At 43.5% G+C, this 22,901-nt stretch overlaps 1 protein-coding gene across 4 annotated transcripts in view; it reads left to right on the top strand.

Moving 5' to 3' along the window:
• RABGAP1L (RAB GTPase activating protein 1 like) overlaps window positions 1–22,901 on the top strand; it is a 1,234,468-nt gene that overhangs the window by 276,824 nt on the left and 934,743 nt on the right. For all 4 annotated transcript variants that reach the window (XM_069231590.1, XM_069231591.1, XM_069231592.1 and 1 more), the window contains 4 exons: window positions 6,222–6,435; window positions 7,218–7,392; window positions 17,419–17,576; window positions 21,695–21,805. In XM_069231590.1, coding sequence (XP_069087691.1) covers window positions 6,222–6,435; window positions 7,218–7,392; window positions 17,419–17,576; window positions 21,695–21,805 — 658 coding nt within the window. The remainder of the gene's footprint in view (window positions 1–6,221; window positions 6,436–7,217; window positions 7,393–17,418; window positions 17,577–21,694; window positions 21,806–22,901) is intronic.

Genomic DNA, 22,901 nt, shown 5'->3' with positions numbered 1-22,901 from the left:
AAAGGGGAGACTTTTCCAATAATGCACACTAGTGCCAGTTCGGCTGATACAATAATTTAATCCATTGGAGAAAATGCTTGCTGATATCTAGATGCTCCAGCTGAACAAGACCATGTATCGCCACTCCAGAGAGGTGGAAGCATTTGTGGCATCAGGACACCTGCAGCCTTCCTTTGAGGATCCTGAGTATGCAGAAGTGCAAAAATCGTTCGAAGGTTGTGGGCAGTGGAGAAGCCCAATGTGAACACTGACTGATCCGGTTTGACAATGATAGGGAGTTGGGGGAGAAATCTGTTGGTGATGAGTTTGGCCAGTAGTTTATTGTCGACGATGGTCATTTTTAAGAGTCTTTACAATTCACAGCTGTCAACGGACTTGTCAGGCCTTAGAATGGTAACTATCAAGGCTTTGCAGGGGGAAGGTGGAAGGTTCACAGTCTCTCTAGTGCTCCATATACCTCCAGGAGGCAAGGAGGTACGACGTGTACATATTCTTTGTAAAATTGTGTGGTCACTCCATCATATACCAGCCTTAGACTGCAGAGATGCCATGAATCACTTAGACCAGGGATACTCAAAGTACGGCCCTCCTGATGTTTAATTGCGGCCCCCTGGTGAACAGTAGCACTGGGCTGCTGTTCACTTGACAGCGCAGGAACAAACAAGGCTGCAACACAAACCAGTATACTTTATTTACATGTTGATTAAAGTAACAGTATATAAGAAAAGGTGTCCTAGACAACCTCTCATTAGAAAGACTTTTAGTTTTAAAGACATCTTGCACTTAACATGCAGAAACATGATAAACTCTGCAAACTTTATAAAACTGTATTTTACCAACATGCATGAACATTTTACCTTAGAAGATAAGATTATATGACTGCATTAGAGGCATTAGCAGTGACAGTTTTCAAATAGGATTTTGGAAACATTCATGCTGCCCCCATTTGGAAAACAATGCCATTATTGAACCAAGAGGCAACTCATTTGTCAGGTGCACTTTGTGCATAGTCTTGTTATATAATTGGAACAACATTATAGTTTTGTACAGCACACATCCTGAACTTGTATGTGTCAAAGGGCTCTTATATGTGGTAGTGAAGAAAAGGGAGGCAAAGTGAAATTAACCAATTGCCTAGGATCACACAATTTGGTTAAGTGGGGATGCCAGGACTGATAACCAGGTTTTCTGATTTCACATTTTGCAATTCACCGACCAGGTGAGTGTCTCTTTCCCTCTTGTGCTTAACATTAGATGTTAATGCTTTGACTTTAATGTTAGGGGCATGAGAATAGAGCATTGATGGCACACAGAAACCATGGAAAGGCTCATTATGTTGTCCATACTATGCAGCTGCTTCGTGTCCCCCTACGCCAACCTTTCATCACCCCAACCCTCGCTGTACTGGCATCTGTGCGGCCCTCGGGCATGCCGCAGAGAGATCTTTGCGGCCCCCAGGGAAATGTTTGCAAGTACCAATGACTTAGACTATGTCCTCCACAGAGAAGGCGACATTGAAATATTGCTGATTAGCATCCTCTAGCCACAAACGTGCATTGGAATCAAAATTCAGTGATCTCCTGTGGCGCAGTAGCTGATATCGAGTTATACAACTTTGTGTGATATTTGGTAACAATGTGTATGACCTTCCCAGTGCCTGAGTGCAGATTGCCATGCTGATCCTGTAAATCCATAATATATCTGCTGGCCCAGGGTTTATGTGACATGCGTGCTAACATCTGACCTGACGTGTCACCCTCCTCATAGCGCCATGCGGTTTCCCCATCTATAGATAGTGAGGTGGCTGTCCACTGCCTCTCGGTATTCCTGAAGCTTAGAGCTACTGTCTGCTAGCAGCCCAGCATTGCCAGAGGCATATTAGTCCAATTCCTGGGCGCAGATCTCTCTCTCCTGAGCCTCCAGACTTCGACTTGGGCCCCAAGATTACTCAACTGCTTAGCAACACAAGCCCTCCATGTAACTAGGAGAGTTGCTGACATTTGACAAATTGCAGGGGAACTTCGACCTACCGTCGGGTCACTTCTTAGTATATAGGGAGATAGTGGTAGCTATTGAGACATAAGTGGCCGGAGGAGCTCTGAGAGCCTAAGACACATCAGGGCTGCCATTGTATTTGTACCTCTTCAGGAGGTACTAGAGTTGTTTCAGGCCTTAACCGCGCCCTCAGAACTGAAATAGATGCCCCTTTGGATGCACTAGAAGATAGATGGGAGACAGATGTGGGGGCATCTATTGCAGATGATGCCTAGGGAACATACTGGAATGGACACTGAAGGGCTCAAGGAACGCAAGGTTTAAACTGATCAACTTTTATTTTGTTACATAGTGTGTACCTCATGCATGGCAAAATCAATACATTTTCCCCCATTCCCATGCCAAGTGTCCTAGACACAAAGCCCTTGTTGCCAAATTGTTACAAATGGTTTGGGACTGCCCGCAGCTCCCCTCCTACTGGGGAAATGGTATTTCTTTGATTATAGCTGCCACAGGCCGCAACATCCTTGGGACCCAGGGTGTGCTTATTGGGTTACTACCTGCATCCTTCTAAATACTGACTTGCGGCTAAATTGATTGATCTGATCCTACCTAAAAGCCAACTCATGCTCAAATGGAAATCGGCGGTAAGCCCTACGGTTGATGGGTGGTGGAGGAAATAGTTTCAAAGGCCAGAATATGAAAGAGTCATGCTCCTCAGGGAATCAAAAAAAGGCATGAGATCCATAGATGTAGCGAGAGCATGGGAGGGTCTGGTGGAAAAGCTGATAATGGAAGAGCAGGCCTCAGTGATTTCTCCACCCACCCCCTCAGGCAACCAAGGAGCTGTGGCTTTGGAATAGTCACCGGGGAGTAGCTGCATGGGAGCACTGGGCTATCGATTGCAGAGGGCCTTGCGAACGCATGCCTCATCTCCTTTGTCATCCCATAGTGTGGCTTATATAAACGTTAGAGAGGCATACAGCTCTTCGCTGACATTGCTGACCCAGCTAAGCTATGTATTAGACCACTAAAGGAAATCATACAGTACTGATTGGGAAGTGGGGGAGACGGAGGGGTAGGGCTATGTAACTTTAGTTGGGATGTTGAACTATGGAATGGCATAGAAGACGGGGTCAGTAGGGACCGTATGCAGTGGTTCATAAGAAATAGGGAGTCGGCCATGTTCGTCCATGGCTCCGGCTGAGGGTGTGCACTTGCTTAATTGTGTTCTTTGAGGTTTTGACCAATGATTGCATTGATGCTTCTTACTGGCCCTCCTATGTGAATGTACTGTTGTGAAAATGCCAATAAAGTTTGTTTACACCCCTCCATATAACTACCTTAAAAACCTTCAGTGTGTGTGCTGGCTGTGGGGACAGACAGAGAGCTCAAGTTAAAGTGTTCCATAATTTCAGCTACGTTTTCGTTTCGAAGCACTGTGTCATGCAGTGCACCAGGTGAAGGCCTGGTCGCGGGCGCCAGGCAGGATGATTATCAGCCTGATCGGAGACCTGGCTATGGGTCCCCTCCATTTAAATTCCATATACTTGATCCATATGTTTTCCAGATGTGGGCCAGTAACAGCCTTGAGAGAGCAGGACAGCTTTTTTAAGAGCATGCAATTATGTCCATTGGTTATTTTGTGGCAGAGGTGGATACTGGAGTTATTAAACTTATTCCAGAGGAGCAAGTGAAGGGAATGTTGGCCAGCGACAAACGGGAGGGCAAACCTTAGCAGAGAACTCCTGTACTTTGAAAAGGTACTAGACATGAATATCTAGAGAGGAGGCCTTACGTTTTCATGGTATCTGGCACCCAACCCAGATTTTTTAATGGAGAAGGGAACAAAAAGAGAGATATGTCTGAAATTTCCAGACATGTTAAGGGGGAAATATGTTACTATATATGAGATGGCTACAATGAAAATTAGGAGTGACATCTTGGCTCCCACAGGTTGTGCTAGATGTGTTAATGAAAGATTGATTCAGCATTGTATAAAACGAGCAAGCGAGTCTGTTGAGAGAACAAATGAGTTTTAACAGTTTTGATCCACTCCCAACGGTTTTGTAATGAGGAAACATCCTAGACTTTCAGATTACCACTATCTAAACACATTGTACAAGGTTAGGGTTTTGTAAAATGTCCAGGATGTCATGAAGGCTAGCCATAGGCTATGGGTGTGTGGTAACAAGAAGACTGATTACGGTAGTCTAAACAGAATAGTTGTTTGGAATGGTGATATCCTTACAATAACATTTAGGGTACCCCCCTAGGTGTTCTTACACCCACTGCATAATTGAGTTTGAGATCCTGCTCTTTGCTCAGTTCTCCTCTTTTCTTGGTACTGGGTCAGGTATCCGGCCATATTTCATTGATTCCTGTTACCTTCAGTGGTGAAATTTGACAGTGTCTTTGGAGCAGCTGCAATCATTGCCCCCTAAAAAATTTCTCCAGTTTCCATATTCCATATTCAGTTTAATTTTAATGTTTTTAAGGCCTAAACTGACCTTTGTTGGAGTGCCGCAGATATGAATTTTGATCCCACAATGCCACCAACTTTCACAGTTTTTACCTAATCTTGAAGTGAATGGACCACCTAGCAGTATTAACAGTGAAACTATATGTGCTCCAAAGTGACCAGGATTCTGGTTACTGGTCTGAGACTGAAAGTAATTTCTTCAAAGCCTCCTGATTCCCCTGGACTCTTGGTGGTAGCTTGTTTGAGAAGTCACAGAGTAATCTTGAGTGTTGGTTAGAAGGTTGATTTACATTTATTGTATCAAAATCATTTCTATATCTTTTTATCTCTCTTTCACCTTCTCTCCATCTAGCTCTCTCTACTCATAGTTATTATGTTGAAAGGAGTAACACTTTAGTAACCACAATAAAAATAACAAATTGTGGCAGTCTCCTACCGATTCAAAAGGCTTTGCGTAATGTAACCGTTAGCCATGTTTGGTGGTTCTTAGATCAGCTCAGGTTATAGGTCCATGGTAGGGTGGGAAAAAATACTCCTCGAGGGAAAGAGCAAGTCAGTGTCATCTTTATAGAGTTCAGCATCATGGACAACTCACCAGATCTCCATGGTGCTAAAGTGTTCTAACACTGAAGTCTAAGGAAGTGATGTGCAGATGAGGTGGATAGATCAAAGTCAATGAGTACCCTTTGTGACTCAGTACTGAGCCTCACCTTTTTTTAAGAAATATGATAACACCTAATTCCTGTCAAATCAAAGTTATTGAAACCCTGATAAAAGTCCAGGTCTCACGGTTCCAACTGGACAGAATCAGGATTTTACATTTCATCACGGTTACTAGGGCTTAGTTACCTACTGGTCATTGATGAAGAATTCCAGTGCTCCTGGGTGCCACAATCCCAGTCAAGCCTCATTCTAGGTGTCTGTGACACCAAATTTTAAAGCTGGTATGTCTTTGGAAGCACTGGGTGTGGGTAGAAAAGGTGGTTGTGGGGATCTATGGTTATAAAAGCATCAGTTGTTGGTGTGAAGGAGTGTCTCCTGGGGTCATCTCACTGCATTTGTGTCCTGATAGTTTTTTTCTGTCTGTGATGTTGGGAATCTGAAGAGTTTTTTGATGGGCCTGAACATTTCTTTTTTCTTTTGATCCCGAGAAGGTCTCCTTTTTGGCAGCACTTCCAGTCAGGATGCAGACCAACCACTGCAGGGAAATCAAATAATAATATTCTTAGCCCCGGGCATGAGGGGACAGTGAGCATCTACCTTTAGTCCAGAAATTATCAACATTCCATACAGGTCTAGTCCAGGTGCAGTCTCTTATTACAGAAGTAGAACTCTATTCTATCTTGAGATCCTTGTTGCCACTGCCAATCAAATTCAATACACTTCATGATGTGCAGCACTCCTATTGCCTTCATGGGTTAGGACTGAGATCTTCACAATAAAAGAAAGTGACAGTGGGCCTCAAAGAAGGAGCCATTTAACTTGTAACCTATTTGTAAAGTACTGTGAGATTAGAGGATAGAAGCTAAAGCGTGATGTTCATAATCGTCTTGGGCATGCTTTGAGATCAGATAAGAAGGCCGGGTTTAGTGTGTAATTTGCTTGTAAGGGCCTGTCAGGTTGGTGGATAGGCTTGATCTACATGTTTGTAGAGTACTCTGTGCTGACCATCAGCTGTTTAGTGTGTTAACTGTCAAGTATGCACTTCTGTGACATGATTCCCTTGCTGCTGTTGTATTTTCAGACATTTCAGCACCCAGGCCCGCCTCTCCTTGCAGCGATCCCCCAGAGGAGCACAGTGTCTTATTCAACAAGCTGACGTATCTGGGCTGCATGGGTGTCTCTGCTCCCCGGAATGAAGTGGAGGCCCTGCGGGCCATGGCAACCATGAGGACGCAGAGCTCAGCCCCTCTCGCCATCACTCTCTATGTGCCAAATGTTCCAGAAGGTTCAGTCAGGTGAGCTGCGAGGGAAACGCATGGTAACATAGGTACAGGGCATTGGAAAAACTTACCCCAGGAATTTTTAAAGCAACAAGTTAACAGTTTCCTCTTTGGGGAGGTTCCGGCCTGGTACTTCTGTGCCTCAGAGGACAGATATCCGGCTGTAACAAATCACTTCACCATTTCCAAGTCCAGTGATCCTCTTCTGCAGTCCATGGAGCAACACTTAATAAATACTTCCTAGAAATTCCAGTTTAGGGCGCAAGACACAAATACACAAATTTCGATGTGTTAAACTACATATGGCTATAGTACATGGATACATTTTCCACAAATTTGTTCATTTTTATATGTAGCATTTATCCAAGTAGTGTAACATTTATCCAGAGTAGCAGGTCAGTATTTCAACTCCAGATCACTTAGTTAGGTTCATTAGCAATCTGCCTTCATTACCTGTCAAAGTCTGCCCTTCATGTGCTTTTAGAACTGCCCTACATGTGCTCTCTAAGAGTTCCCTCACATTTTTTCCCCACCCAAGAGTTTTACAGTCAGTTTTTCATATGCTATGTTGTCTTCTGATTGTCGCTCCAGGAGTCCCTGAGCCCCTGGCTTTTCAGCCTTAGTGTGCCTGGTAATACCCAGCTACTGAGTGTTTAAAGTCACCTTTACCCAGAGGAGCACTTAGAGTGTTTCTTTCTCTGTTAAAGCTAGTTATTGATACTATTTCTTGTCTTGTGATTCCCCTCTCACACTCTGTGGTCCTCCTTCATCTACCTCTCTGCCTCACCTATGTGCAGGATCATCAACCAGGTCACCGGTGTGGAGGTCGCCTCGTTTCCCATCTACAAGGTATTGTTTTGTGTCCGCGGGTGTGACGGGACTCCAGAGGGCAACTGCTTTGCCTTCACTGAGAGCTACCGGGGGTCCGAAGATTTCCAGATCCACGTCTTCAGCTGTGAGATTAAGGAAGCCGTAAGTTGTATATTTCCCCAAAAACTCCTTTAGTGATGGCAGTTTGTTGTAATGATGCATGATCAATTAGCGAGAGTATGTTAAGATTTATTCCAGGTGCCATCAACCAAAACAGGCCACACACTCCATTAAGCTTTCCCCAACCGATTCCGAACCTCGCGTCTCCTCGCGATCCCGAGAACCTTCGGATCACAGTGTTCTCAGAGAGACCGCGAGGACACTGACACTACTGTAAGTCAGTAAATATAACACATCCCCCTTACTTAAACAACTACTAAATAGAACACCGTTACTTAACAACTACTAAATAGGAATACAGAACAATTATAAAATAACAATGAAAGGAAGTACACAGAAATATAAAAACACAGTATATAAAAAACATGTATGTCTCAAGACACAAAATCCTTTAGCCAACGTGGCTTGCGATGAAATCTGAAGTTCCTTTTTAACTCAGTAGAGATTTCAGGCATGTTGTCTTGATGCATAAGTCTGTTGGATTCACCAGAAGTTAGAAAGTCCTTGGATCCACTGTGCACATGAGATTTCCGCAAGTCCTGACTGTGAGATCCAGATGGTTTACTCCACTTCACAATCCTGGACATGCTCCAAGCATCACCATTGTCTAAAATCACAACATTCCGTCTAACTTCCTTGATGCAGAATGGACCCATGAATCCTGACATCCCTTTCTTCCCAAAACCAGGTTTCTTCACTAATTACCCTATCACCTACATACCATTTTACTTCAGATGCATTATGTTTGAAATCAAATCTATTTTTATACTTTTGCTGATAAGACCTTCTCAATTCAGGACCCTTATTCAACTTCTCCCCTAGCTGATCTGATTGTCGCAACATTCCATCCATCCATGCAGGATTCATTTTAGTACAACCCACTCTTCCTCTTAAATACACAAAAGTAGAAATTGAAGTGACCATATTGGGGGTGTTGCGATGTGCCCACCACATTTCTCTAAGCAAATCATGAAGTGGCATTCTAGTCCGAACAGCCTCTTGAACACAATATTTCACTATTCTGTTCATCCTTTCAGCAAGACCATTAGCTCGGGGTAGGTACAGAGCTGTTCTCAGATGTAATATAGCCAACGACTTCAGGAAATCTTGCATTTCCTGAGAAGTCAATTGCACTCCATTATCCGTCACTAATTGACTGGACACTCCTTCACGCGAGAACTCCTCTTTAAGAAATTCAATCACAGTATTAGTGTCTAGAGTGCCTACACACTTTGTTACAACCCACTTCGAGGTATAATCTACCAGAAGCATCACATAACGTTCATTTGCAGGTAATAAGTGAAATGGGCCCATGAAAACAAGCCCCAACTTCATCCAAGGTCTTTCTGGTACATTAACAGGGGAAAGTGGAGTTTTGACTACAGACTTGCATTTATCACTGTGTGCACAGGATACACAGTCTTTAACTACAGCCTCAACATCTCGGTCTAAACCTGGCCAACAATACACTTCTCTAAGCCTACATTTAGTCAAATTTCTACCCATGTGGCCTTCATGGGCTAAATTGACAATCTTATCCCTTACACCCATAGGAGGAATAGTTTTACTCCCTCTAAACAACTCCTCATCATTACAACAAAGTTCATCTCGTACATTCCAAAATCCCTTCAAGTCATCAGGAACATCTTTAAATTCTGGCCACCCCTTTACAATAAATTCAACAAGTATCTTCCTAGAAAGATCTTCTTCTCTCGCACTCTTCCATACCTCTTCAGCTATAGCTATTTCTCTCACCCAATTTATTACTCCGACATCATCCAACCTTTCATCTCCACTGTCAATGGGGGCTCGAGACAAGAAATCCGCTACACAGTTCCTTGTACCAGGTATATATTCCACTTGAAAATTGTAGTCTAATAGGCCTTCAACCCACCTTTTTATTCTGGGTGACAAGTCTTCATTCTTCTTTGAGGAAAAAATTTGGATAAGGGGCTTATGGTCAGTTCTCACTACAAAAGGCAAACCCCATAAATAAAACTTAAAATGCTTGATTGCCCAAGAACAAGCAAGAGCTTCCCTCTCAATGACCGAATAATTCTGTTCTGCATCCTTAAGGGAACGGGATGCAAAAGCAATAGCCTTTTCTTCTCCCTCCACCTTCTGAGTTAATACAGCCCCCAATCCATTAATGCTTGCATCAGTATACAATATAGTTTTAGCAAAACTGTTAAAATGCCCTAAAGTCGGCATCTTGCCAATACTGTTTTTCACCAATTCAAAAGACGCCTTACACTCTTCAGACCAATTGAATTCAGTACCTTTTTTAAGAAGAGACCTCAAAGGTTGAACTATACTGGAAAAATTCATAATAAATTTGGAGTAATACTCTGCCAGGCCCAGGAACGATCGTACACTATCTTTATCTTTTGGTTCAGGAGCCAGGATAATGGAATTAACTAGCTCCAGTTTGGGCTTTATGCCTTCACCTGAAATAGTATGACCCAAATAAGAAACAGAAGTGACCCTTAACTTACATTTTTGCATCTTTACAGTTAAACCAGATGAAGACAGTTTCCCTAATACTCTTCTTAAAATCTTGTCATGTTCACCTAGCGTTCTTCCATGTACCAAGATATCATCCTGGAAAAATAGAATGCCAGTTACACTTTCTAAAACCTTTTTCATAATTGGTTGAAAACAAGCGGCAGCCGAGGCTAGCCCAAACGGCATCCTCAAGAATCGGTACGCTCCCAACGGCGTCACAAAAGACGTCAAATGTCTAGAATCAGGATGAAGGACAATTTGGTGGTAAGCCGATGATAGGTCAAGAACACTGAAAAACTTTGAGCCATTCAACCCTGATAATTCTTCTGAAATATTCGGCAAAGGTTGACGATCCACCCAAATGTGTTTGTTGAGCTCCCTGAGGTCCACACACATGCGAATCTGTTTCCCACCTTCCTTCGGTGCCAAAACTACTGGGGCTAACCACTCAGAAGATTCAATTTCTTCAATTACGCCCAAATCCAACAATCTTGTAAGTTCTTTCTTGAGAGGTTCTAACATTAATCTTGGGACTTTTCTCACTTTCTGCACCGAAGGAGTTGCATTACTCTTGAGAATTATCTTGTGTTCAAAACCATTAAGGCACCCCAGCTTATCATTGAACACAGAAGAAAATTCCTCAAAAATATCAAGATTGGTATCTTGCTCATTCACCACCAAGACTTGACATGCAGCGTTAGGATCTAACTTAATACCCATATCCCGCTGATGTCGCCAACCCAACAAATTGTCCCCTCTTTTGGCTACATAAACCTTTCCTACAGTCATTTTATCTTGAAATTGAATTGTCATAACCTTATAACCTATTATGTCAATCTTGGTGCCACCATAACTCACTGGACTAATATCCGGTTCTTCTAAAGGACCATATTTATTGCCAAATATTGTGTGCCAATTCTTGTCACCTACCATGGTGTATGGAGATCCTGAGTCTGCCAGCACCTTAACAACTTTGTCATCTATTCTAACAGCACATTCAGGCATAACTATAGGTCCCTCATCCACAGTTCCTACACTGTTTACAACACAACCATCACCAGACTTCACGCAGAACACCATTTTGCCCATATCGTCAGTAATAGAATCTACATTCAACTGTTTTTCAGCTTTGCAAACCCTTGCATAGTGGCCCCTTTTTCCACACTTTCTACAAACAGAATTCTTAGCGTAACAATTTGAACTGTTAGCAGTATGTCCTGAGTTGCCACAACGGTAACATCGCATTTCTTTATTTTCTTTTCCTTTTTTGTTGTCGAAACTGACTTTTAACACTTCATCACGATCACTAGTCACTTTTATAGTATCCGATTCAGAGACAGAGTGTGTTCCGGGATCATGCATTTCTTTAATCCAGTTGCTGGTGCTTTCCATTCCTTCCACTATTGCAATCACCTCTCTCAGATCAGGGTTTTTTGTTAACAACTTTTCTTGCACACGTCTATTGTTGGTACAACGCACTAGCTTATCTCTGATAAGAGAGTCAGTAAGGTCACCAAAATCACATGTATGCGCTAAAGTTCGCAGGGAAGCAACAAAATGTCCTACACTTTCTGTTTTCCCTTGAGTTCTGGCAAAGAACTTATGTCTTTCAAGGACTATATTTAGCTTGGATTCAAAATGTAGTGCTAACATTTTGGTTGACATCTCGTACACATCTCTTGGTTCACCTTCAGCTCCACCAATCTGCAATATTTCCAAACTGTCATATATATTCCTGCCTTCCACTCCTAAATTGTGCAGAAGTACACTTTGTTTCCTTAAAGGGGAAAACTTTTCACCTCCAATCGCTATTAAATAGGAATCAAATAGATTTTTCCAGCGTTTCCACGGCAAGATTGGGTCACCTTTGTCCGATAAAAATGCAGGAGGCTGTGACATTGTAGTATTTGCCATTGTGACGACAATAATACTTGTAAATTCGACAGTTCCAACTAGTTCATGAATTGGTGCAAGGAGCTTAATTGCTTTACAGCTGAAGAATACAATAAACTAATCAAGTAGTTTGAAGAAAAATAATACACCTAAAATGGCCGCCAAATAACACCAAATATGTATCAGTGTACACGGACAAGTCAAACTCCTTTGAAAATTTTCAATTGTTTTGTGCGTATGCGCAAGAGAAAACAACCGGCAAATCCAAAAGTCGCATCGCACACATGAATGCAGCCCACCTGAACGCTGTGTCGAGTATCGCAGCGCCTCCAGAAATATCAGCAGTTTCACTGTCCTCAGTCACGAAGATCAGGAACGTTTGGCCTGTTGAAAACGACGCCCAGCAGTCAACTGGTGTGACTAAACAGTAAGATTCGTAGGTTCATGAGAGGTTAATGGTAACGCCTATCTCCTCCAGGCTCTCGTCGCCAGTGTTGTAATGATGCACGATCAATTAGCGAGAGTATGTTAAGATTTATTCCAGGTGCCATCAACCAAAACAGGCCACACACTCCATTAAGCTTTCCCCAACCGATTCCGAATCTCGCGTCTCCTCGCGATCCCGAGAACCTTCGGATCACAGTGTTTTTAGAGAGACCGCGAGGACACTGACACTACTGTAAGTCAGTAAATATGACACAGTTTAATGAACATGTGTACCTGCATGGGCCGCTTGGGGACTTGTCAGGGCTCTTCATGCACCGAATATTAGAGTTAATACTTACCAGTTGGTAAGGCTGGGAGTATGAAAGCTCAGGCTTTCTTCTAATATGGTCCAGCCAGAGCCACCATCCTTAAGCAAAGGTGGAAGAGCTGACTATTGTTTTGTGAGCACTGTATGTGTTGTTAATCTCTTCTCCAATTGATCACACATTTCTACTGAGACACGAACAAACCAAAAAAGGAAGATCCTGCCCAACCTCCGACAAGGGTTCCCCCTGTGGTTACCAAAAAGTGGAACTTACTGGGCCGTGCACGGTTTCAAATTTATACACTGCATAGTTTAACGTACCTAGGAAAGAAAGTTTCAATTACAAAACACAAAAGCACGTGATAGAAACTAATGTTCTAAGGGGGATATTTTGCTGCGGGTGACTCAAAACGTTTTCCTATTGCTTTCTCTCTGCCTTCTTTTCACCTATATCAGGTTTGACCACTGACACTTCTGGCAGCACCCATAATGGGCCTAGTTATTTTTCTTCAGCACCAAGCTGTTCAAAGTGTTTGTGGGCCCACGCTTCTCACACAATCCTTGAGCCTAAGTTATTCTCACATTTTGCTCCTATGTGGCCCCAGCTGCTCAAACCATCAGCCCACAAGGGTCACTTATGAAATGCCAGTGACTGAACAGAATAAACTGTGAACATGTCCAATGTTGAATTTAAAATAAAATGTGTGTTCGCTGTAAGAATGCTGGCTAGTTCTTCACAATTTCTCATTTTAAATAGTAACAGCACACCTTTTGACACTTTTAATGTCATGAAATTGAATGTAGCCAACTTTCACACGTTTTGGAAGCCCAAATGGGAATTGGAGAAGAACAGTAAGCGTAAAGGTAGCTAGATTGGCTCACTGGTGAATGAAGTCAGAGTAAATCTGTACAGGGAACTGTCCTTGATGCAAAGGGAGCGCTACCATTGTGGGTAGCAGTTGAACCGGTGGCTGACATGATGTGGTATGCTCACTGTCACTGAAAGCCAGAGAGTGACAAGGCTACATGCCTAGGGCAGCACATGAAAGAGAAGCCAAACTTTTTCAGTACAGTTGTTGTAGTCATAGTGTGAAGCTAGCACAGAAATGATAGTAAGTCAAGGGGAAGACACACGTTAGGACAACACAAATTATGTTGACCAATGATTAAACTGTTGAAACGCTCAAAAACGTAACAGGGCCCAAGCCCCCCTTCCCATGATGCCCTGATATCTGGCTTAAAAGCCTCTGAAAGCGTGCGGCAGAGGCATCTGTTGTTATCCCCTGCTCAGCAGCCTCCAAGAGCAGAACCCTAAGAGGAAAAGTTTAAAAATTGGTCTTGAAATTGGGAACAAGAGAGAAATGATGGCACGGTGGAATTCCAGGTAAAGGTATTCAGGTTGTGCAACTTAGGGTTTTTGAACACTCTGAACCAGTCGCCTCCTAGTTGACCTGACAAGGAGGGGATCTAAGTTAATCAATTAGAAAGGAATGCCCTTTCTATCAGAAATAAATAAGGAAGGAAAATAAACCCACATTACAGTAGAACAAGACATTCTAGTTTTGAGGACCCGAGTTTGACATTTAAAAATTTCATATGGATAAAAGAAAAGTTATTTTTTAGGAATGCAAGGAATCAGAGAAATTAAGTAGTAAGGCTTGATAAATACATTTTAAAGGAACCAATTTAATGGCAAGGAACATTGATGGGAAATGCTCAACACACAATGGAGTAAAACAAGCATCTCGTGATCTGTTAATATAAACTTTGATACTTGTCCCTAAATATGTGTAAAAAAAGATGCTAAAAATGGCGGAAACAGGTACTAAATAGTAATTTTGTGGTGGCCTGATCGAACAATGTCTGTGCTATATTTCTAATGCGTTTGCTTCACTTCCATCTTGAAGTAGAACTTTTTTCTATTTAGAAATTAAATAATACCTATTTAAAACGTATTTATGGTTTCTGAAGAAAATCATTCAGAGGTGGACTCTGCTGAGTCGTATACTAAAGAAGTGCTTAAACTAATGAATGCCAATATTGGACTTAGTTCTGTGTTCGATGACAGTTTGCTGTGCCATGGCTGCAGCTTAAATATTAGGAACGAAAAAGTGAGATATACACAGCTTGTCATACATAGCACAGGCAAACAGACTGTGGGAGTGGTACACTGGCCTCTAAATAAGGAGAGGGGTACGCTTTATTACACAAAGCATATAGCTCAGGAGAAGTTTAGTCACAAAGAATGAGTAGTGTTTTCTGGTCAAGAGACAATCCACCAGTTGGCTAAGAACTAAAGGATTTCCTTTATCTAAGTTAGAATTTACATTGACAACAAAGGGACTTTCATCTGGGAATGTGTCCTTGGAACAGTGGTCAGGCAGCTGAGATATTCTAGAGTTGTATAGCTAATGTGGCCGGTCTACTGTATGGACCTTTTATGGAGGCGGAAGAGATCTCGGTCTGCCACAGAATTCATTAAAGTACTCAGAAAGTACTAAAAATTGGCACTTTAATCGAGAAAGAGTGAAACATAGTGTGCAAATTACTATTGAGACCTATTGAAGTGAGAAGGTTGACAGAGGTTAACATGAGATATAGTGGCACACACTAGATTTTGTGTTCTGTAGAGACCCTATGTTTCTGTCCTTAAGAATGCCATAGACTCCTTTTGAGCCAACAGGCAGAAACATGTTGACAGTGTGAGTGGCGATGGGGGACTAGATCCCCTTATCTCCATGTTGAATTTTTAGTACCAAGTGGTATCCCTCGATTAAAAGAGTCCAGTTGGGTATATCACATTGTTTTTTAATTTTCATTATGTCACTGGTTCACAGTTAAGTAGAAGTGCCTCCCTGAATGTAGGTGTAGGCCCGCTCTTCACCAAACATGGTTTTTGAGGAGCGTGGGAAGTCCTATGATGAAGCATGACACCTGGTGGTATGTGAGGACAACCCATTACGTTTTTGGTGCATGCTCTGGGATAGGTTGATGTTAAGGCATAACATTAACATTTAGTAACTACTCTGGTGGCTTCTAGGAGGATTTGCTCATCCTCAGCCAGGCAATGGTCTGCGTACATGGCACAAAAATTATGGCAGCTGTGCTTGAATCACTCTGTACCACTAATAATTACTGTCAGCTAATGTCATTCCATCATGTTTAGATCGTCTGCACTATTACAAATCAGTCTTTTGTTTTAATGTTTATTGTTAAATGTTCTCCACATTTTATGTATAATTCACATTTCCAGCGAATAGTACCCTACTTTATACAATTTCAGAACGCAGCCCATGTTACCACTCAGCTTTTCATAAATTCCTTTGCAGATCTTTGTCTCATCAAAGCACATGAAGATATATGGGCTCTAATGCAATGAGGTTAGGGAATTGGAAAATAAATAATAATATGAAAAATTCAGGCCTGATATAGAGCTTGGTGGATGGTCTTCTCCATCACAGTGTGACTGGTATCCCATCTTCTTTATAACAAGAGCCTTAGGATACACAGAAGACAAGATATCTGCCTTATTACAATGGCTATAGGATATAGGGCAGAAGGGATATCTGTCAAGTTGTGACAGAGTAACCACTATCAAACTACAAACTAGACACTTAGGGGGTCATTATGAGACTGGCGGTCTGGACTGCCACTAATGTTGTGGTCCGAGCACCACATTAAAACCCTGGTGGTCGGATCCCCAGGGAACCACCAGCTCTGCCAGCATCTTGGATCCAGGCGGTCTGGAGGTGGCAGAGATCCTAATCCACCAGGGTAGCACTGCCCTGGGGATTACAACCTCGTTCTCCACCAGCTTTTTCATGGTGGTAACACTGCCATGAAAAGGCTGGCGGAGAACAGGGGCCCCCCTGTCCAGCACTCTTGCATTGTTCACTGTCTGCTTTGCAGACAGTGAACATTGAGAGGGTGCTGGTGCACCCTGTGGGCTACAGCATTGTTGCCGACTCGATTATGAGCTGGAGACCATGCTGTAGCCTGTTTCCTGCTGGGCTAGCGGGCAGAAAACTAGCTTTCCGCCTGCCAGCCTAGCGGGAAACTCTTAATGGGGTCGGCGTGGAGGTAGCCTGTGTGGCGGCAACCTCCCTGTCAGAAGTTTGGATGGCGGTGAAAACCATCTGCTGAACTTGTAATGACCCCCTTAGTCCTAAAAAGAAATTAACCTTGGCCCTAAGCTTTCGCTACACTATCTTCGTCCACGGTGCCCCCCCTTTTTTTTTAATAAAGCATAATTCACTAGATGTCTGTTCAAGGTTGGCATCAGTACCCTGCCCCCCTTTTGGTTACTATGTACTCTGCATGACCCCAGGAAGAGAGGCTGTCAGGGCTCAGTGCTGCTGTCCTCTGCAGAGTTACCTTCTCCCTCTGCCTCTCCGAATTCAAAATCTTCCCATAGAGAGTCCCAAACTTTGGTGGTCACTGCCATTGATCCCCTGCACCCTTTCGGCTTCTCCACATGTAGACCTGCTACATCCAGGCCCACCCACTTAACTATGTTTTCGTGGTGTTTTTTTTTTTGTGGTAGTGTTTTTTAGTGTGAACCTGGCCCAAAGGCATCAAAGCGCTTTACAGCAGAACCAGCCTTTGTTACATATTTCTGTCCTTTATAGGCACAGGGGTTTGCCCAAATTTTCCTACAGTCAAGGGATGCTGAGCTTGGACTGGGATTCGAACCTGGTTCTCCAAAGTCAACAGCTCTATCCTTCACATCAAAACAAGACAGTTGAAAACAAAAAAAAAGTGACATTCACAGCCAGTCAGGCAGTCTCTCTTGTGTTTTAGAGTAGGTTCTAGATCCATAAATCCAAGTTTCCCTAATCAGTCCTGTTATTCCCCTCCAGGTCAGTAGGATCTTGTACAGCTTTGCAACCGCATTCAAACGTTCATCCAAGCAAGTCACTGACGTCAAGGACTCCGCCCTTCCAACACCTGACAGCGATGTGTTCACTTTCACTGTGTCTTTGGAGGTGAAGGAAGACGACAGCAAAGGGAACTTTAGGTGGGTAATGGTTTGTTGAATAATTTTCTGTGCTTACTCCTGACTTTGCTTGACTTGTTAAGCCAGTTGTAGTGCTCTGTGCCTGCTAGGTTTCCCTGGCCAATGGCTGGGCTGGCGTGCTCTCAAGGTTGTGTGCAACATAATGGAGACTTTGTTGTGTTCAGTGTGCTATACTCCAAAGCGATTGTGTCCACTGAGCATTGAATAATGCTTAGTAGATGTTGTGTAGCATTTACTAGAAATTTCAATAGCTCCAGTTAGGAGGTGGGCCCCGCCCCACACTAGCAGAATTATACTTTATAGTGGCTGCCGCCTTTGGTAGTTATATCTGATAGAGACCTCTAGCTGCAGATTCCTTACCTTAGAATAATCTCCAGGCATCAAACTGGAGCTGGAAACCTTTTGAGCAGTACCTCTGCATGCTGGTAGGTGGGATTGTTTGGCTCTGCATCGGTGGCGTTCGACCTGGACGTGCCTTGGCTATATTGGCACCACCCCCAGCATGCTGACATCATTTTGTTTTTATTTCTGCACCAGTCAGTGCAGTTCCAGAAAGATCTACCTCAGTCAATTTTTGACTGACGTTTTTCAACATTTTGTCAAGCCTTTTTTTCGAGATTTTGTCTCCCAGTGTAAATAGGCTGTCCTCTGGAAAAAAAAAAAAAACAGTTGAGTTTAAGCCCTGTGGTTTCTGCAACAGACAGAAGTCTGTGAAAGATTCCCACCTGGTTTTCATTTGGTGCTTCGAGCACGAATCTAAGCGTCATGAGGACTGCTGTTCCATGAACCCCAAGGTGCTGAGGGAGTGCTTCTAGTTGCCCGATGCCAGTCGCTTCCTTGTCTGCTTACAGATGTTACCTGCGGTTTACTGTGGACCACAAGCATTATCAGTTTGTTGCGATTCCTTTTGGCCTTACCAGCAACCCTCAGGTGTTCACCAAGGTGATGGAGGGGCTGCAGCTCACCTGTGATGGTTAGGGTATCCAGTCTTCCCACTACCTCGACAATTGGCTAATGAAAGCGGGCTTGCCCAGGCAGTTGTCTCTCACCTCCAGACTGTGGCAGGCGTGCTGCATTCACCCGAGTTCACGGGAAGCATGCTGAAGTCACACATGACTCCCTCTCAGACAGTCCCTTTCATTGGAGCTGTCCTGGACAAGATGCAGTTTCTGGACCATCCTCCGGAACGGCAAGTCCAGGATATTCAGGCCATGATTCTGATGTTTCACCCTCTGGACCTGGATTTTGGTGAAACTGACTCAGGGGCTGCTGGACCTCATGGCCTCCATCATCCTGCTGATAACACATGTCCATTGGCATTTGTTGGCTCTGCAGTGGGAAATCCTAGCTGGCACTGCATCAGGGGACTCTGTCCAACTTGGTCCAGAGTTAGAGAAAACTGCAATAGACCTACAGTGATGGTTGACAAACTGTCAATGGGACAGCGACAGACCCCTCTCCCTTCCTCATTCACAGCTGACTATAGTGACAGATGTGTCACTTCTGGGCTGGAGAGGCCATCTGGGAGAGGTGGAGATGAGACTGCTCAAGTCTCAGGTGGATTACCATCTCGACATAAACCTATTGGAGCTGAGAGCAAACTGACTAGCATTGAAAGCCTTTCTTCCTTCCATCAAGGGAATGCTAATTCAGGTGCTCATGTACAACACTACCACCATGTGGTATTGCAACAACAGGGCGGGCTGGGCTCATGGACCCTGTGTCTTTGGATATGGCTGAAAGTCAGGGCATTTCCCTAGTGGTTCAGCATCTGGTGGGCTCTTTCCAGAAAGAAAAAACTCAGCCGTCAATGCCTAGCAGATCACAAATGGTGTCTCCTTCGAGAGGTGGTGCAAGGTCTCTTCAGAGATTTGGGAGAATATTGGTTAGATCTATTCGCCACGGCAGAGAACGCACACTATCAGCACTTCTGCGCTCTTGAGTTTTCTAGGCAAATCTCACTCGGAGAAGCAGTTTGCCTCAAGTGGAGATCAGGCCTCCTATACACCTTTCTGCCAATACCACCCCTGCCCAAAGTTTGCACGAAGATTAGGAGCGACCTGTCCAAGTCATTCTTGTGGCTCCAGATTGGGTACGCAGAGTATGGGATCCCGAACTCATGAGCATTGGTCCTCCGCTAAGGCTGCTATTTTATGAGGATTTACTGCCACAGCAACAGGACTCCGCCTTCATGTGTGGAGATTGAACGGCTACAGTTGACGGTTTTTGACCTTTCTCCAGAATGCTATGATATTGTTCTGGCAGCCAGGTGTCTCTCAACCAAAACAGTATACGCCAGGCACTTGGACACATTTGTGGCATGGTGTGCTTCCACAAATGTTGATCCTCTTTCTTCACCATTCTCTGAGGTTTTGTTGGTTTTGTTCTCACGTTAGCCTGGCAACGCTTTGCTCTGATCACTGTAAAAAGGGTACCTTTCAGCGATACCAGCACTCTTGCGGTTGCCGAATCATCCCTTCCTGTTTCTAGCCACCTCTGGTGTCTCGTTTTCTAAAAAGATTGCAGCAATGTTCTCTCCAAAACCCTTTATTACACCCCAGTGGGTCCTGAACCTAGTTTTGATTTTCTTGATGTGCTCACCCTTTGAGCTCTTGCACAGTTGCTCTCTATGTTTGCTGACTATAAAAACAGGCTTTTTTAGTGCCCATTACTTCACCCTGGGGGAATTGGTGAATGCCACGCACTTTCTGTGTACCCTCCTTACATGACTTTTTTCCAAGACATACTGAAAACATGTGCCTCTTTTTAAATTTCTTTTTTTTTTAACCAAAAGTGGTAACAATTTTCACATAGGCCAGACCATCACATTGCCTACCTTCTTTGCTCCGCCTGACCCTTTCAAATAGGAGGAGAGACTCCACTGACTGGACCACAAATGAGTGTTGTCATTCTACAGTGGTCTCACTGGAGAGATTGGGTGGACAATCAACTCTTCATTGGGTTTGTCGGGATGAAGAAAGGAAAGGCCGTTCAGAAATGCACCCTCTCACAATGGATATTGCTCTGCATTAAAATCTACTATGCACCGGCGAAGAAGCAACCCCCTGAAGACTTGCAAGCTCATTCTGCCAAAGCCAAAGCTGCGACCACTTCATTAGCTCATGGAGCCCCTGTCCTGGACATCTGTCAGGCTCCAACGTGGGCATCTTTGCACACGTTTACCAAGCACTACTACCTGGCTAGTCCGGTCCGTCGTGACAGGCACTTTGCCCATTCGGTCCTCCAAGACTTCTTGGTTTAATTCTGTTTGCAGGCCCACGACTAGGGAGGTATTGCTTTGGTATCTATTCTAAGGCAAGGAATCTGTGACTTGAAATCTCTATCAGATGAACAAGCCACTTACCTTCGGCAACACCTTACCTGGTAGACACTCTATCTAAATGCAGATTCCTTACCCACCCTCCCATCCTCCCCGCTCTGCACATGGATTTCTTCATATAGGGTAACCGTTATGAAGTCCTTAGTGTCTGCACACTGGTACATTAGCAACATTTGTGGCTCTATGCTTCTAGTGTGGAAAGATCATAAAAAGTAACTGATGACGACGTGGAGCCCATTTGCGCCACCAACTGGCATGCAGAAAGTTTCCAGATTGTCTGACATTTGGGGATTATTCTAAGGTAAGGAATGTGCAGCTAGTCTCTACCAGATAAGGTGTTACAGGAGGTAAGTAACTTATTTGTAAATTTCCTCTACTGGTGGTATAAGTGTGTTGATGCTCTTAAGAGGTTTCACAAGAGGTGTTTGTAATAGTAGCTGTTTTGTTGCTCCTGGAGTTCTGGAAACCTCACTGAAAAATGTTTGATGTGAGAGAATTGTTTTCATTCTTTGCTATAAAGCTTGATCTTTCACTTATTTCTCTGTCATAGTGGAGGGGCATCTCCCTTTGGTGTAAGCTGAAGGCTTGATCTGTTCCTTTTAAAGACTTTAATGCATTCCCAAGAGAATTCTAGCTACTAGAACCTTTCCTTACTTTGGAGTTAAAAAGCCTAGCCAGAGGGCTAAACCCAAAATATCTTTGGTCCAATTTATTCTGTATGTAGCAGGCTGTGTTGCTGGTCCACACTCATTTGGGCTCTCCCACATTTCCCTTGCAGCCCAGTGCCAAAGGACCGAGACAAGTTCTATTTCAAATTGAAGCAGGGCATTGAGAAGAAGGTGGTGATCACAGTACAGCAGGTCTCCAACAAAGAGCTTGTCATTGAACGGTGAGTATGGCCTGCATTTGCTGTGCATGTTGATATCAGACCGGGCCATAAGCCAGCCATGCTAGTTTGAGACTGACCATAAATCTGGGCAGCAGATGGAAACTGCCAGTCAGTGTGTGGATTCTTCGTACTACTGTCACCGTTGACCATCCACCTTCTTTGTGCCCCTACTACTATTAATTTTTATTACATTTCAGTTGCAGTTTTGTCTCCAGTCCTATCTGTGGCCTAGCTCAGAGCAGACCTTTTTTCTAATAGAAGCTTCTTGTCTTCTCCATCTATTCCTGCTTCCTGTTTCATAATCTGGAGGTACCGCAGTAAAAGAGTGTGGTGCACTAATACAGAAGTTACAGCTGATCTAACTACCCAAGCAGAACCCAACCAGCAATAAGTCTTTGAGCATCTTCGTCTACATTACGCGATAATTACCATCCCCCTTAGCAGAAACTATGAGCACAGATGGATGGCATAAAATAATTTCGGCACCAAAGTGGTGGGTGGGATGACTCTCCGAGCAACGTGCTCTTCTGGAAGCTGACTAGATATCAGGCCAGCCGATCCTGTGGGATGTCTGTTGGAAATGACTCCATTGTGTACAGGGGACCACATAGGCACTGGAAGTGGGGGTGCTACAGCACACCAAAATAGCCATACTTGAGTAACAAAGGTGAATGAACAATAAAGATGGCTTAAAAGTTTGTTTTTATCTTGTCACGCTTGCTGTGCGTTCAAAGACATCAGTCAAATGTCAGGCTGTCTTCTGACAAATTACTGCCTATTCTTTTGACTTGGAGATTAGTGGTTACTTTTCTTTCTCCGATTGCAAAGTGAGAGTATTTCAAAAAGTGAGTAATGTGTCAGGCTTGCTGGTGTTAAAGAAAAGGCCGGTTGATGTTTTTTTTTTCAACACAATTTAAAAATGAACAGTACAAATATGTCAACAAATGTTAACACTTAGGAAAGGACAAATTGAGTGCTCTTTTGGTAATCCTGAAGTGTGCACCAAGATGTTTATAGGATCAAAAGCAAATCAAGACACTTTACTAGGGGATCCAGCATTTGCTGAAACCTGATTTCCATACATTATTGTTTGTGT

Source organism: Pleurodeles waltl, chromosome 4_2 (genome assembly GCF_031143425.1).
Source record: "Pleurodeles waltl isolate 20211129_DDA chromosome 4_2, aPleWal1.hap1.20221129, whole genome shotgun sequence".
Taxonomy (NCBI): Eukaryota; Metazoa; Chordata; class Amphibia; order Caudata; family Salamandridae; genus Pleurodeles; species Pleurodeles waltl.
Note: the sequence above shows the minus strand (reverse complement) of the source record. Positions and strands in the feature narration are given on the sequence as shown.